The following is a 17,828-nucleotide window of genomic DNA, read 5'->3' as shown; positions in this document are numbered from 1 at the left end:
CTGGTTAGGTATCACAGTATAGGTATACAGTAGAGTCAGGCTTCCTCACTTTATGTATTTGCAAGCTTCGTATTCCACTTAATATTAAAATCACGTGCTTCATATTTTTGTGAATAGGACAGTAAAGGATGGTGCAGGCAAGTCAGAAGAGATACCAGGACATAAGAAACAGCTCAGGCAGAATGGACAGTAATTTAGGAAATCTCTTCGACAGGCAGCTGAACAGAACTGGCCTGTGGGAAAGGCCAACCCAATGCCTCCCCCCCAACAAACAAACAAAAAAACACAACAAAAAAACACCCACCAGCAACGTAAAAACCAACCAAATAAGCAAAACACAACGCTTTCCTTTGCAATAAGTATGAGATTGTCTTCTGAAGCTGCTCTTCACTTGCACCTAAAGTAACACCTGACTGTGTTTTATCTGATACTTCTCTGTTGCACCTTCACCTGGTTTAATTTGAATAGTCTATCAAGCAAGTTAAAATAGATTCATATGGAGCAGGTCATTATCTATAGAATTATAGCCTATACCCACAAATGCATTAAAATTCATACTTGTAATTATCATAGACTAATACATTGATCTCATCCCGACTTATCTAGAGATGATATTTGTACATGGAAAATGATATAGATACTTGCTTATTTTGCTCTGCTGTAATTAATGTCCTTATACATTGAAGATAAGATTTCTCCTGTGTATTTGTTGCTTTTATGTAATGGATTAAGTGCCTTACCTTTGTTTCTAATAAATCATCTTGTTTTGTTTTTAATAGTATTATTTTCATTATGGTTTCAGAAAATCTGCTCATAAACTATTCACTAAAAGTACATACCACTTCCATGCTTTGTAGATTTTGTAAGCACTATGCAAATGAATAGCTTTTAAAGGTAATTTCTGTTGGAAATAATTAACATATTAAAATAGGAGTGTATAGCTTTGTGTACACCTTAGTAGTATTCATAAACAAAAATAGATTTAGTGAATAAATAGAATTATTTAACTGTTCAGTATTTTATTTAATGAAATGTAGAGGTAGAAAGTAGCAGAATCTCACAATTTGCCATCTCTCTCACATGGAGATTGCAAAATGTATGCCTTGTTGCACTTAAAATACCAAATGTGGTACCCAGTAATACAGCAATTGTAGCACTTTTCGTTTTGATGTATTTCTTCTTGATAGTTTGCTTTACCCTGGATACAGGATTAGGTCCTTCACTAAACCATCCTGAATCAATTCTCTACCTAGGCTAAATGCTTGGAATACAGTGGACATCACATGGACAATTGGACTTGAGTATTGACAAGGTTTTTAAAATAGTCATACACCTCAATTTTGTTTATCTCGGAGTTTTTTAAACAACCTATTGACCTCATTGCAGCTTGACTATAATTACCATGTTTAAACTTCTATGCATTTTTTAGTTTAAACAGCCTTTGTGTTTTTTTTAAACCAAAAGAAAATTAATGAGAAGAGACAAAGAGACATCAAAGAGGTTTTCCCTCTGATTGCAGTGTTAGAAGTTTTGCCTGAAAATAGGTTACATTTCTTCTGTTTTCAGCTGAATCCTCATTAACTTTACATTTTAATGATGTCCAGAGCAAATTATGCCATTATGGTAGATGCCTTAAAGGAAAGCTTAAAGGACACCTTTTTTAATGTTTGTTTCTTTATTGGTGGCAGTATTTGTACCAGTATTATAAACAGTGTTAGAATGCTAAAAGTAACCCCAAGACATATCAGAAATATCTTCCAGTTTTATATATGTACACATTCATATATACATATATATATATATATATATATATACTGTAAGTATCTTTGGTTAGTATTGAACACAAGTGGAGTATATTAGGGGGATACCTTCATTGTCGTAGAAAAAAACATAAATCGTCTTTTGAAAGAGTTTACAAATTACTTCATCTTATAATCAGTTTAATTTATAATGAAATGGAGACAGATGATGTAACAGAGCCTCTGAATTATTTTGTTTTCTTGAACCTTCAGTGGAGTAGATGATTGAAATGTTAATGAAGTGATGGTTTGTGTTTTTACAATGAGATAAAGCATTATTGGAGGATCTCTGTGGAATTTCAAATTCATTCAAATTGGGGAACTGTGATTCTGTGGCCTAACGCAACTCTTCTACTAAAAATTAACATTGTGTAATTAACTTTTTAGATGAGGGAATCTTGTTATATCAAATGCAGTAACAACAACTTGTATTTGGTGCACCGTACGTAAACAAGGTTAATTGAAATTGGCAGTAGCTTGAATGGAAGTTGAACAGTTGAGAATCCAGGTAGTTTAAGGAAATCCTATAAAACAGCAACAACTTTTTTTTTTTTTTTGGCTCCCCTTCTCCGCACTCACACTGTTGCCCCCACAGAAGCACACATTTCTGACTGTAGCTCAATGAGGAGACAGACAGAACAAAAGGCCTCATGGACAGTGAGGTTGTTTTTTTCCCTGTCTTCACACCTGGTGTCTGCATATTGTGAACAGAACCTTTTGATTTTCTTGGGCTGCACTCTAATCAATAAACTGAATTTTTGGAATGTGAGGTTGTGGTGAGGGGAGGAGGAAGAAATAGGAACGTTCCAAAGTTCAGCTAATAGAAGATGAAATCCGATGGACTCAATGAAAAGTTATGTAAGATCTGAAAGCTCGGTATTTCATGACTGTATTGCCATAATGGAAGTTGCTACTTAATCTGATTATTACTGTAGGTATTGCTCTGTTTGACATATGATTTTACTAAGCTAGTGTTCTGTATGTATATATTCAGTGTTTCAGATCAGTATTTCTCAAAAAAAAAAAAAAAAAATCTTTCCAGTGGAAACAATTGGCTCATCTCTAGTGCTTGTTTTTAATAAATGCAACCTCTTCATATGTTCCAGACTTGAATTCCTGAATGACTGGCTGTCCACTGTAGCATTACCAACTGTTTGGTGTTGCTGCTCATCTGCAGGTATAGCAAACCTGTCTTCTCTGGTTGAGTGGAGCTGCACTTGCATATGGTTAGCTGATAGAAGATGCCCCTGAGAGCTCATATTGGTAGCCGTGACTCAGAATAATCCTTTTGGTCCTGAGAACTTCACTTTAAGGGTGCTACAATTTTATGATCAGCTTTTCAACTGGTGTTTGTATAGCTACTTCAAAAGTTTTATTTTCTTGGCAAATGCATACATAGCTCTTACGTAAAAGATTTTTTCCCTTTTATTTTGAATTCAAATAAGAAAATTTTCACTGAACGGCTTTTTGCCTGGTTGTATTCTTTCTTCATCCCTTATTTAGGCTGGTATGCATGTCTTGATGGAGGCATTTGATATTTCCATTGTTAATAACTAATCAAATAGACAAAAAACTAAAACTGAAGTTAACTTTTCCATTTTGGTATGGTTCTTATTTATTCTATTCTTTCTTAGTAAATTGTATGTAGAAACTGTTCAGAAGTTAAGTGCCATACTTGTATAGGGGTTGTGGCAGACCCAAAGTGCGTACCCAGGTTGATGTGTGGTCTTAGGTGGTCTTTTATTAGAAAGTGGGTTTAAGTCTTTCAAATGTTCGACTGTCTGTAAGCTAGATGCTTGAAAACAGCTTTCAAAAGTGGTGGCTTAAGTTCCTAGCTTAGTTTAAATCTTTTAGCATAGATTCCTTCTAATATAACTTTAGTTTGAAGATCGTATCATTAAAGATATGCTCTTTGTGGTCTCTTTTTCTCACCTTTATTTTGTAATTATCAGAGAATTCACAGTAACTTAAAACTTAGTTAAGATGCATAATAAAAATACTGATTAATAAGCTCTAGCTGACAGGAAGATGTGTATGTTATTGTTATTTCCTTGGCATGCAGGTTTTTGTATAGAACCATATTAGCAGTAAAAACCTGACATGTTCTTCCTGGTAACTTCTTCTGCAAGTATTTGCAGCATGGCTATTTCCAACCAGTTATGTGGTAATGATAGTGCAAGGCTGAAACATTCCAATCATTCATGCTCCTGTCCTCCCTCTCTCATACGTGTTTCTTTGCTCAGCATTTTTGCTGTATTTCTTGCTTTGTTGTGGTCAATTCAGTCAATATAATAGCAAAGACGTTGGCTTTTTTCTTTAATAAAGAGTTATGTTAGAAATATACTATAACAAAGATAAGAGCTATTTATGTCCTAAGCTATTGATTTTTAATTAATGTTGCCTGGGCTCGTACATGTTGGCAGAATTGCTAACAGCTTGTGGCATTTTTTAATTCACATCTTCTTTTTTGGTATTTTGACAGTGTCATTCATATCTCATGAAAAAGTACCTTGTCAGGTTAAATGTGTTTAAAACACCGAGCGAAAAAAAGGAGAGAATGGAACATAGGGCTGCCTAGAAACCTTGATCCATTGCCAAGTATTTAAACAATTTAGTGTTTTGGTTTTCTAGCTCCAAGCTGCTTCTCAAATCCCTTGCTAATTAATCCAGTTAATTCTTTGTAGACTAACTGTATGCAGGGCTTTTTCTTCTGCTTGTATTGCTGAGAACCCTGTTTTGTTTGAAGCAAACCTAAGCTCGGTTATAAAGGTTGTAGTAATAAAGTGAGTACTAGTAGATGTAAATACAGTGTTTTGAGTCTTTTTAAAAGGAGTTGTGTTTGTGTGTGTAGCTTCTAATTTAATCTTTCATGTTTAAAAATCAAACATATATGCTTGTGTTAAAAAGATGGAGAGAACTTTGCCGTTAGTTTGATTGCTTTAGAAATGGGAGTAGAGCCGCTATGGAATGGTGGTGGTGTGAAATATTCATGTTGCGGCCTTGCAATTAGTGATATATATATGTTTACTTTTTTCAAGGAAAAGTGCTGTAATATTGTTCTCTTCTGTACTCTGAAATGGATGTTAGGATATAGGGCAAATAACAGAGTTTAACGGGAAGGAGCGTTTGCAGAAGTGACCTGTTGATTCTCTTCAACCAAGAGACTGGACTCCCCTGCTGGCAGTACAAAGGTGAGCGAACTCAGGTCTCAAAGCAGCAGCTAGGGAGCAAGGAGCTTGGAAGCCCAATTAGGCGTGGTATGAGATAATGAGAAAAGAGACTGTACACTCCTCTTTAAGGTGTGTTTGTCTGCGATAAAAGCAGCTGGATCTATTGGACATACTGTGCTGCTCTGGAGCTTACTTTAGTTTTTAAGATTTGTTTAAAAAATGCTCCCCCTCATCTTCCTGCTTATCAGTGCATATGGCTGTGTGCGATAACACAAGCTGACCTCTAGCTACCAGCCAGGTTTCTGCCAAGCCCTATGGGAGAAGTCTCTGTGAACATTCTACTTCCTTCTCCATCAGCTTTCTCAGTTACTTTGAGAAGTTTCATCTGAGGACCTTTTGTCTGTAGGACACATCTTTCCCTCCTATTCTGTGCAATACTAGAAGTTCTTGCAAGTCAGTGTTGATGCTTTGAGAGAATGTTTGTGCTGCCACCTCACCCTAAGAAGTTACACTCCTCATTTCTGTAGTCATCCTCAGGAGATTTGCGTGTCAGCACAATGGGAGTCGATGACCATCTGCACTTCACCACCTTGTAGATAAATCTGTGGAGAAAAAATGTGGAAGTGGATTCAAGTTGCATTTTTAGATTTCCTTTGCAATTCACAGTGAAGGAAAAAATTGTTTTCAGCAAAGCTGCTGCTAAGGGTGGGCAGATTGGAAAGAGTTGGCAGAGTTCTTGAAAAAGTCTGAAAATATAGCTGTGATTTTGCTGTGTAATAAAGCTGGGCAAGGAAAGAGAAGAGGAATTAGTGAAATTGTTAGATTTATATACACCTGATTTTCAGGGCTGGCTGGTAAATGAATATAATGTGATTTATGAAATGTTTGAGCTCAAAATTAAACTAGTTCACTACTTCAGAAGTATATGGATACCTGGCGATGTGCTATCATACATCTTGGAAGTATCAAAGGTCTTAAAAATGTTTCCAGTGCATTTCCATTTTGCAGTTAAAAATCTTTTTGATAGACTTGCATTTTCTACATTAACAAAAATATTTTAAACATTTTTAGTGAGATGATAGATTTCCAGTCTGGTTGCACTGAACATCATCAAGCTCCTCTTTATGTAAAACAAATAACTCTTCAGACTGATGGTATTGCTTTAAATGTGCTAAACTTCTTTTCTGAGAGGCTTTTATTGTAGCATCACACATGGCATAAAGTGAGCTTTGTTAATAGTAGCTGAAAGCATTGCACATACAAAACAGGTCAATACTGCAAGTGTAAATATACCCACAGTTCTCCTCCAGTTCTTGATGCTGTCTCGTTAATGAACTTTTATTGCCGAAAGAGAGAAGTCATTTGGGTAGCCGAGCACTCAGTGATTTTCTTTTACTGTCATCTCATGGTCATTAGCTAGATGAGATGTATTTTTCCAAGCCGGGACCTCTTCTCCTGCACCCTCTCCACTAAACTTTGAATAGTGTTCAAGAAGCTCATATCTGTCATTAACACATCTGACTCCACAGAAAGTTTTTGCAGGAGAGTGAATTGAGTGCTCTTCCTGTTTTTACAAACTTTCCTCTCATTTAATGCTTTCGCTGGTAGGCTTTCACAAGGCTGCAGCGACACTGTGGCTGTAGTTGATGCTCACCATGACCAGTCTCTGATTTCTTTTGCTTTTTCTTTGTTTGTTTGTTTTTTTAACTCTCTTCCAGTTCCCTGGCCCTTAGAAGTTTTCATTACCATTTTGGTAGAATGAAGACCACTAATGTGAGATAAGTTGAGATGGGAATGTTATGCAGTTCAAGCTGAAGCAAAATAGATGAAATTAAGTACCGGAGGGTACAAGGCTGCTGTCTTTTATGTATGAACTTATATGCCTTAAAAAATTAGGAGTGAGTTGATGTCCATTGAACCCAGTGGTCAGTTAGGGCCCTTAGCAACCACAGATTTCAGTAGTGGAAGCAAGTTAAGTGTGAAGCTCTATGGTTGTGGGCGTTGTTGTAGAAACCACAACCATCCTGTTATTTGTTATAAAAATGTCTCCTCAAAAATGATCTATAGGTCTGTCTGTTCTTTACTGATAATGATATATGAATATAAATCAGACTCCGTGCATGATTGATGGTGTATATTTTGCTGTATGTTCCAACAGTGAAGATCTCCAGTACAGAAAAACAATAGAATTAATAATGGGATTCCCAGTTTCCTGTGGCACAATTTCATCTTTGATAGAATCTGTTTGATGCCATTTGAATAACTAAAGCATCCTGACATAAACAGAGATGCAGATATAGAAATTTTGAAGGCATCAAAATCCAAAACTATTCTGAAGAGTTTTTCTGTAAGGTCTCCTATTGCTTTGCAGGGAGATTCCCATAGGAGATGATATTTGCACAGAGCATAACATGTAACAGTGTCATTGGGAGCAGGTGGTACTCTACAGAAGTAGCATGTGATAACTTTGAAACTGGAAACGGTTTGATACTATCAATATTGAAAGTATGAAAGTAAGGTCAGAATTTTAGATGTTATAAAGTTATATAGCTTCAGGCTTAGAATCAGTATTCACTGTTGCTTGTGTAACCAAGAAGGTATTCTCTGTGTAGTTTAAGCAATTATACAATTGCTGAAGAGTAGTGTTTTGTGTGTGTGTGTTGTTTTTTTTTTTTTAATTTTACTGTATTATAACACTTCAAGAACTTAAGGTTGGTTACACTTCTGTTCCAAGTGCTTTCTGAGTCAGTTCAGATTAAACCTGAAATGTGATGGTCTGTATGTCAATGAATATATTTATGCAGTACTGGTATGCATTCTCCTAGTAATATGTCTATCTGAATTTATTATGGTTGAATTTGAGAAAGTGATAAAAAAAAAAAAAGTTAATAGTCTGTAAAGTGTTCTCTAATACATGGAAAATATAGGTTATTGGCAAATTAAAATAACCATAACGTCGTTAAACCAAAACCCAAAATGGTGAAAATAAAGCAGTTTGGAAAATGTTTATAAAACTCAGAAGAATTTTATAGTAAGAAAAGTCCGGAGTTATGTTGGAAAACACTGTTTGTTTTCATTAATAACTTCTTCAGGTTTTGTAATGTAGTTGACTGATTGTCATGGCCATGTTGGGTTTATGTGAGTTCCTTGTAATATGGTATCCCTAAAAATCAGTATTGCATTAAAATGTTATTCCTGGCTTTCTTCAAAACAACAAAGAGAGTTAGAAATTAATGGCTGACACAGGAAAATAGAAAATGTGACATATGTAAAAGTTTCTCTCTTAAAATTAATTGAATAGGATTTTTTGAATGGAAGTGCTTATTAACATGCCAATGTTATGTATGAATTAAGTTGGCTATAACTGTCACTTTATCAAACATAAATGTTTTATTTTTGCTGTAAAAAGCTAGCTTGAAGAAACTTTTTGGGGGCTACATATGCTTGACCCTTCAGCAGAAACAGTAATCTTGGGAAAGCAGATAGGCATACATAAGCAATTGGAAATACATGTCTTGTAAATATTAAAGGGGGGGTAGCTGTTTCCTGTAAAAATGTCAAATTTCTAGTTGTTTTGGTCTTATCTTGCATAACTTGAGAATTTGCATTCTGGAAATAAGAGCTAAGTAGGCAGATTTATGCAGTAACTGCTCGTGTCGGGTATTGCTGAACTCCAGACGATGCGCTAACTCGATTTCTATTTGCTGCATGTAGTTCCACGTGGAGAAGGTCTCTTTAATTTTCTTCCTTCATTGCTTCTGAGATATGACGATTTTTTAATTTAATTTTTTGTCTTTTAAATCTTAACCTGTGTGGTACTGGCACTTCCAGATAGTCACATTTAAATCATAGCATGAAATATTGGTTAACCATTTCTTACATATTTTCAGGACGAGGAGGGCTTGCCAGCTGCTGTTGAAGTGAAGAGGCTGTCACCAGGCAACTCTGCTGTCTCAGAATATAAATACAAAGAGGCAGGAGAGAAACGACTTCAGAATTCATGGCCTGAGCATATCTCCTTAAATTTATGGTGTGGTGAAAAGATTACAAGAAAAAACATCCTGATCAAGCAAAAATCAATTAAAAATTAAAACAAACAAACGAAACCAACAATAGAGGCCTACTTGAATGATGTGCTCCTACTCAGCTTCTGCATTTAACCTGTTTTGTATAATTATTACAGGCAGCCTGTACCCATTTCAAAAGCCACGCTTTGTGGGTTTCTTGAACATTGAATTAGGATGTTACCTAATTGTATTTTCTAGGTTTTGGCCACTGTGTAATTTGACTAAAATTTCAGGGAAAAAGAATTAAAGTGTAGCCCATTTGAAATTTGCTCCTGGAGTTTGGCTTAGATTTCAACCAACTCAGAAATGTGCTATCACTTGAAGAACAGATGGTTATGAAGAGAAATATCCCCTTAAGTGCATAGTAAAGCAAACTGAAAAGATTCATCAACCGGGCTGTAATGTGGACTTGAGGTATCACCAAAGTAATTAACCAATGCATATAAGAGAACTGAAGACCTCAAATAAAGATGTTAGAAACATGTAGCAAACAGGATTTGAAATAAGTACTCTTTTGTCTTCTGTATATGCTCTCTTGTTATTTTAGCTTTAGCTCTTTCTTAAGCATCCCCTCTAACAGTTCTAGCTTTAGTTACATCAGTATCATCAGTTAAAAATGTATCCGGACTGAAAGTTTTCTTGTGTTCTGTGTAAAGTGATAATTCTGAGTTTTCTGACCACTGAAGAGATTTTATGCCTTCTAATTTGTTCTTATTCTTACAGTGTGGAATGTTAGTAGAAGAGAAATGAATCTGCTATTATACGACCATTTTAGACCAATTTCTTGCTATAGCGGAGTGAGTGAACAGCTCTGTGGTGCTTAGCTGCCTGCTGGCTTAAAGCACCGTGTGGACAAAGCAGAAGTAGTTAAGGATTTAGCATTGGGGTAATTCCCCAACTATATTTGTCTATTTCTCACTAGGGTAGCATCAGAACTGTTTCTCATCTTCCATTAAAAGCAATGGTAAAGTTTTGATTAAACTTCCATATGAGAATCCAAGACATTGAACAACAGCAGTTGAAGATGGACATGATACCTTAGAAAAGGGTCTACCTAGTCCGATACACGACTTTTCTGATACCCTTTTACTAATCGCTTTTCATATCTTGACTCTGACACGTGTTTTCTTTGGTCTGTTGCTTCTTGTTCCCATCACCCTGTGGTGCTCTGGAAGGGAAGAGCCGAACGTGTTCCTTGGGACAGGAAGGAGTTGCTTCATGCTGCAGGAGAGGCTTGAAATAAAATGTGGACTAAACCAACTCTTCAGGTTTAGGTCTTTTGGTTATGTTTGTGTTAACATTTGCATCAGACCTAACTACAGTGTTTTTTTGCTAGCTCTGTGATACTGTTTCATGGTATATTTGTTTTTCAAATGGTATTGAAACAAAAGAACAGATTCTCTCAAAGTTGTTACTGTGCCAGAGGAAAGTGGAAATGCCATCCTTAACTCTGCCATTTTCCTGTAGTGGGAGGTCAGTGGGGCGCTACGTACCCTTTAAAGGACAGTCAGGACAGTGCAACAGCCTGACATGACAGCAGCTCCTAAGCAGGTATTTGTTAAGAGGAAAAGAATGTAGCCCCTTCGTCCTGTACAAGACAAGGAGTGCTTTTCCCACCTCTTATCCAAGAAGTGAGAGGTGTTTCTCTCTTTTTTTTTTTTTTTGAAATGTAGTCACCTGTGTGAATATTTCCATTGCATACTATTCTTAAGTTGTAGTTTTGAATATTGCACCTGCTGTGTGTGCTTACAGTGCATGTTGGTGTTGTGATGATTTGGGATAACTTAATTGTATGTGTTGTGAGGCTGGCAGTATTTGGTTTTGTGTTTCTGTTGTTTACTTTTTTAGTATAGTTTGGAAGTCACAATTACAGAATTTTATTTTACATCTTGGCCATTTTAGGACTCTTACACTGTTAGAATAAGGAATACTTTAACGAGAAAAATTAAAGTCTTAAAAGCTTTACATTCGGAAAAAAATCCTTTTATAGGTATTTTCTGAGTGAATTTGTTCTGAGGCTTCTGGTCTGTATTGAGTGTAGGTTTTTCCGCTCCCTCGTTTTCTCCCCCCCCTTTCCCTCCTCCCCCTTCCCCCTCTCTGTGCTGTTATCTGCACACTAAAGCTTGCAGCAGTTTGGGGGCAAGCAGAAGTGTTCAGCTGTGCTGAATACAGGACGTCTAGGAGTTTGCAGAGGTCTGGAAAGAAGTTTAAAATTACTTTTTTGTTGTGCTACATAAGTACTATAATGTGTTACGGGTGTTGAAATCGAAGCTGCTTTAAATGGAATTCCATTTCATTTTAGAGGGACAAAAAAGAGTTGCAGCTGTAAAGACCTTAAAGAAATGAATGCCTTAAATCACTTAGTGAGGAAAAATGAAGTAATTATCACTGTATAATAAACTTAAGTTTACTTCATCTGAATGATTTGTAGCCAGCATGGATTAAAGAAGATGATTTTTTTTCTTTCAGATGGGTCAAGATAGTATGTGTTGTTGCTTGTGTGGTTAACTGTGGGAAGTGTTTTCTGAGAATTTTTGAAGAACTTCCCTGGTTCTATAATTTCCTTATCTTTCAAATGCAGACCAATTTGAGATGTGCTGTTTTTAGAAGTATTTAATCATGCTTCTTTTAAAAGCAAAACTCTTCACTTTATGATTGATGGAAAGTTGAGAGTAAAAGAGCAGCATAGTTACACTAATATGCCATTGTAGCATATTCCCATCCTGTCATCTGGAAAATTAAATCAGGTTACAGCATGGATTAGCAGCTAGACTTTTGAGGAGGGGAAGGTAGTGTCTTAAATGCCATGAAATTGAACAATGGGATTATACAGTTCACAGCTAATTTCAGTATTCTTCCCTATTTGGCTTTTTGTTGAACAAGATTCTATAGGTGGTAATAATTTTTAGAACTTGGAAACTTGGTGAACTTGCTGTGTTCACATAGTGCGGGATCAATGCTTTGGGCTATCCATTTGATGATATTCTGTAAATGCATAGCAAAGAAGCAAAATGCTGCTGTCACAGTGCAATAAAGTTTTATTCCTCTATCTCAGAGAAACGGCATTGTCTTCTCTTCCCCCTTTTCAAAACAAAAAGTATGTCCAGTGACAGAAATTTCGTGTTCTGTTCATGCGAGAAATGCTTGAGCTGCTCTGTTGGTAGTCTCCCTAAAAAACACCTCTTCAAAGTGACAAAGGAAACAGCTTCAAAAATAAGCATGTGATCTATTTTTATGTGTATTGGTTTTCTGGTTTTGTTATTTCTCTAACTGGTTCTCCCCAGAACAGAGCATCCATGGTGGGTAATACAAGGAGGTGGTCTTTGGCCCAACGACGTTTTCTGGGCAACAGTCGCTTTGTATGGAGCTGCATCCTCAGGGAAGAGGGTTTACAATGGTGCATAGGAGGTTGGTAAGAGAACCCAGTCTGACTTCCATGGAGTCACTTGTGAATCTTATGGAAGTTCGTGATACACCATTGGTTCAAAAGCTTCTAAAGATAAGTATGAACATCAAGAATCAAATAAAGTTGACTCTTCTTAGTACCAAGAGTTTTAATTTAGAATCTGATTATGAAATACTCGGTTAAGACATGAACATGTGACCGCTGAGGAGTTTTTACTGATAGTAGTGGTGGTGATTAAAGCTGAATACTGAAGTCCTGTTTGAGCTACCCTTCTGTATTCTTCCATTGGTATGCCTATTTGCCACTGTTCAGAAGTTGGATGTTGTGGCTGCTGTGGCTTGAGGCAGGCATAGATCAGCAGGCAACTTGTGCTGATTTTTTCAGTGGAGAGCTGAGTCTTACTGAGTAATCGTCACGTTTGTTTTGTAGATGTTTATATTTCATAAAGTCAGTGTCTGTCTCACTTTATTGTGTATGTAAACACAGTTGAAAATACCTTCTAAATGAACGTTGCATTAGCAATGAAGAATGGATAAAGTGATGAAAGCTGTAATGATGTGTGACACAGTCTCTCTTTCCATTATGTAGTGTTTTCCAAATAAGGATGCTGAAAGTTTAGTAAACATTCCCAGACCGTATAAAAGCTGAAGTGATGGAGCTGATGCAATGTAAAATATAAAGTACTTGTAAAAATATGCGAATGTGCAAGCATTTGGTTGCCAGGCATAATTTAAAGGTGGTTTTCTTAACTGTAGGGTCCCAGGTTATGTCAATTCTGATGCTGTTACGAGATGTCATCAAAAGCAGGCTGTATACACAGTATGCATTCCCGGTGTCTTGATCAACAGGTATGTGACGCTGAGGGCAATTCCACAAGATACTTTGTGCATCTGACTAAGTACACATTGCTGTTGTTTCCACTGAAATTAGCAGATGAGAAATTAAGTTAAATTTCATGCATTGTGGATTAAATTAAATTTCTTCTAATGTACGCAGTTGATATAAGATTTTTTTTATTTATATTAAAGGCAATAAAGCTTAGGAATGTCTCAGCACTATGATCCATTTTGGGGGATTAAAATGCAATTGTAGACTGTGTTTTGGATGAGAAGGAATTCACCTTGAACCTCTACAAACCACCTCAGATGTGGAGTCCGATCACAGTTGTGTCTTTTTTAAATTACAGTGTGGAAATGTTAAATATGGGGAGATGAGATAGTGCAATATATGCAAGGACATCCATTTGCCATAGGACAAGTTCAGACGTTCTCATTTCCCTGGTCTTGAAAAAAATCCTATCTACTTCGGTTGGGTCAAGTCCCCACAGCACAGCAAACGGTCAGCAAATTTCCTCCTGTCTTCTCACTGAATCTCACAGCGTGTGTATCTTACTACCTAACTTTAAAAGGCTGAAGTAATTTATCTTTTAGTATACGTATTGAAAGACAAAAGTGGCGTGGCACTAGTTAAGAACTAAAGAAGATTTAACAGCAAAGGAAAAATTATACTACAGTAAATAAGCTGCTGTGGGGAAGAATTTAGAAACTCTCCCCATCTTGTGTTACTTAAATTATTTAAAAGCTCATTTTCATAATGTCTCTTACCTGTGCTTTTTGATATTTTTGTGTGGAGTGTTTTGGTTTTTCTTTCAACTTTCTCCCGTTACCCAACTCACTGAAGGCACAATAGAAGCAAAAGATACTCTGGGTATTTACTCACGATTTATGAGAAACTGCTGGGCTGGCTGACCTGTAGGCAGGGTTCTGAAATTGTGCCATACCTGCCTCCTGTGGTATGCAAAGTACCGCAGCAGAAGATAATCCACGCTGCCTTTTCTCAGGAGACGGCGGAGGCCGGCCTTCTGCGCCTGCACGTAGCCGACCGCGCGCCGTGGAGCTGGCAGCCACCATCGCCGCCGTGCAGGGAGGGGAGGCCACGGGGCGGGCAGCAGGAGCCTGGGGCCTGGGGCCGCTGCTCCTGGGGTGCTGCTGCTCTTGTGGGGTCACTGCTCCTGTGGGGCTGCTGCTCCTGGGCCACTGGGTCGCGGTTATTTCCGTGGCAGGAGCACTGACAACATTCTGTTTTGGAAGCAACAGTCTTAAGCTAATATAAAGGTGACCTGATTTTTGGTGTGTCGTAAAGACCTTAAGCCGTGGTGTAGTATTTCACTAGTGTGCATTATCTCTAAAGAACAAATAATCAGAAATGCCTAATTTCTGAAGTAATGAAGGAAAATCATTTTGTAGCAGATCAGTTAAATGTTTCAGTAACTTTGAAAATTGAAATACCTCCACATTACTAGCTATTGATTTCAAGGGCTGTTAAAGAAATATAGATTGTGATGTAGCGACTGGAAAACCTGTTATTGTTTGTTCCTCGTCATTGGTAATCATCCCAACTGCCTCGTTATTATGCACAGCGCTCAGTGGGAGACAATGGCCGGGAAGGGGCCAGTCCTGACAACTGCTGTTCAGAGCATATTCTCATCAACTGATGTACAAAATGTGGTCCTTGTAGAGAGAGGAGAATGGGGGTCTTCTGGTTTCTTCTGAGTTGATGTATTTTGTCTTCCGTGTGGTAGGCACACGTGGAACAGGGAAGGGTTTTCCTGTTTATTTTATATAGCGTTTTCTATGGCCACTGCTTAGCCTTGCTTCTTGAGAGCCCATACATTCGAGGTAGGAAAATAATGTAATTTTCTGTAGGAAAAAACATATTTAAGTAAAAACTCTGAGTGAAAGTTGATGTATATAAACCAAAATTAAACCATAAAAGCCTAACAAAACAAAAAAAAATCATTGGCTGTGATTTTTAGTTACTTTAATCCTGTTTTGTCTCAGTTCAGTGAGAGTGGTCTGTAAGGTAGCTTCAGAGATGGGAAAAGCACCAGCTTGTATTTATTTGCCTGTGACATCTTTTAGCTAAATAGATTTTATCAGCTAGTGTTAGCATCTTGCAGAGGGGTGCACAATGCAACTCTGTCTTCTGGATGATGATCTCAGTATGAGCTTTCGGGGTTTATCTGTGTGCTGTCAAATATGTTGCTGTAGGCCTTCCTGCCAGCGACGCACCTGCTCTTACACACACCTATTTGTGTGGTTAATCTGGTTTGTATTTTTAAAGAATGGTGAATGTGGATTGCAATCGATTGAGGAATGTGTTAACCCTAAGCACTATGGATTTATGTTGCAGTTTAATTCCTTATTTTCTTAAAAATAAATGCATGATAAAATGCTGTGTGACTGTATATGCGTATACATCCAAACATATCTACTAAGTCTGGGAGCAATGGGTCAGCAGAAAATGGTGTGCGGGGGGGAATGCCAGTATTGTGCTTCAGGCTCCTTTACCAATTTCTTATGAAATGTTATATACTTCGGTATACAAAGTAAGGTGTTAATTTCTTTCAGTGATCATCATTTCCTGTGAAATTGTGAGATTAACCTCAAATAATTTGTTGTAAAGATATGTGTCATAGTAGATATTAGTTTCATCTTACCACTGATAATGTGCTTGCTTTGCTGAAATATGAAAGGTATTGTCCTGTAAGTTGTAACTTGAAACACTTGAGTATAATAGACTCTTCGTGTGAGTTCAGCTCTTCTCATTTATTTGCATTTTTGCATACTTAGCATAGAGATGTAAGAATTGTCAAACTAAGGCTTAAAAGGTGATCTCTTGCTTTACAGTTTGTTCTGTTAATGCAGAAGGGTTTGCCCATATGCATATATTAAATTTGTTATATTGTGTATACTGTTGTATAATAGTAAAATGTATAATGAAGCATCTGAATGTCTGGAAAAGTTAAGCTAGAAAGTTGTTTATTAACCTACAGTCTTGCTGTAATTCTGATTTTAAAATGAATACGCCTTATCAGAAAGTTTGCATCTGCTAGCAATTGAATTGCCAATCAACTAATTTATTACTAAAATAAACTTTGCCAATGAGAAATCTAGGGTGGGACTATGGTAAAACAACAGTATACGGTGCTTGTGTCATAAAAACGAGACTCTTCCCCCCAAGCCTCAGTTACAGTGTGGTATAACAATAATGGAGCAGTAGTGATTGCGTATGCAACTTGTCCCTACATAACAATCAAAATTTGTGGAAACACATTAGAAAGAGTGAAGCATCTGGTAAGGGTATATCCAGACTGCCAAGCTGCAGACAACCGAAACCAAGGGAGTTTGTGCAAATGGTAGAAACTGAATAGGGTACTGGTTGGTTTTTCTGTGTTACACTTCTTATTCTGAACTCTTGTGATTGTTGTATTTTTTTATTTTTTTTTTTATAATTAGATAATTTCTTTCTAGTCTGGAATCTGGCCTTCTCAGCCATATTCCTTTGAAAAACATATGGCTTTGAAGCGTGCTGTTCTAAATAGGTTGTCATATAAATAATTTCAGTCATAATTTCAAAAACTATTTTGTTGTTTTATGAACATCTCTAATTAAATTTAACATAACTTCTCAGGGAATATTGACATGATATTTTTTCTGACAAGCCAAAGGAATAAGGACAGTGCATCAGTCTGAGTGCTTGCTAATCGGACGTGTTTAACATTTGTTTTCCTGATGGCACAGAGGTTCAGGACCATATTAATTAGCTCTTTCGAATTCTCGATGAATGTTTTGTTTTCTAAGGAGTGTAACTTTTCTGTTAACATTAATTTGAAATAATATTTTACTTCAGCCAGAAAGCTATTGCACAAAGTAACAGCCTAAAATTCAGTGTAGCACCAAGGTGTGTTATAAAATTATATGTAGATTTATGTGTGTAGATGTACACATTTATGTTTTCATCTGTTTTGTGTGTGTATGTTTTATATACACTTTTCCTCTTTCTAGAGGAGGGTAAAGGGAGAGCCTTGAAAAGTCCTTCCCTGCTCTTATCAACATAGCAGCCTCAGCTGCCCTCCTTGGATCCCCTGCCAGGGTTGCTATCATCTTCTGATCAAATATTAATGTGTGATTCTCTGCTTGCTCACTAATCCAAAGCCAATTAATATTATCTGTCAATTATTTACAGATCCTGAGGTGCGGAGGCAATTCCCAGAGGACTACAGTGACCAGGTTTGGAATGCGTAATTAATTTTTTACATGACAAAATTTATTTCAGGGTTGTTCAACATATTATTGCTGCTCTTTTTACCGAAAGAGATAAATGCATTCTTAGAAAGAAAAAGAAGCTATAATTAGGAGCAGAGGATAAAAACATTTTCACATTTAAAGCAGAAAACGGAAGAATTTTGGATCTCGTAAGATTGTTTTACAATCTAGGTTTTACAAGCGAACATGAGAGCGGGAAGGAAAATTGATTAATAAATTTCACTTTTTGCCTTTAGGTGCCACAGTCTGCAGTTCATTTGGCAGTCCTCACTTCATTG

The 17,828-nt window shown here is 36.9% G+C and overlaps 1 protein-coding gene and 1 long non-coding RNA gene across 9 annotated transcripts in view; one reads left to right on the top strand and one right to left on the bottom strand.

Annotated features, from left to right (window-relative positions):
• DENND1A (DENN domain containing 1A) overlaps positions 1–17,828 on the top strand; it is a 194,153-nt gene that overhangs the window by 16,771 nt on the left and 159,554 nt on the right. For all 8 annotated transcript variants that reach the window (XM_040531311.1, XM_040531309.1, XM_040531308.1 and 5 more), the window contains one exon: positions 17,471–17,514. In XM_040531311.1, the coding sequence (XP_040387245.1) occupies positions 17,471–17,514 (44 nt within the window). The remainder of the gene's footprint in view (positions 1–17,470; positions 17,515–17,828) is intronic.
• Positions 12,576–14,433, bottom strand: LOC121057343. Its single transcript, XR_005813765.1, has 2 exons — positions 14,223–14,433; positions 12,576–13,362 (listed from the first exon to the last, which is right to left on the bottom strand). It is a non-coding gene; the product is annotated as an uncharacterized LOC121057343 (long non-coding RNA).

Source organism: Cygnus olor, chromosome 19 (assembly GCF_009769625.2).
Source record: "Cygnus olor isolate bCygOlo1 chromosome 19, bCygOlo1.pri.v2, whole genome shotgun sequence".
Classification (NCBI taxonomy): Eukaryota; Metazoa; Chordata; class Aves; order Anseriformes; family Anatidae; genus Cygnus; species Cygnus olor.
Note: the sequence above shows the minus strand (reverse complement) of the source record. Positions and strands in the feature narration are given on the sequence as shown.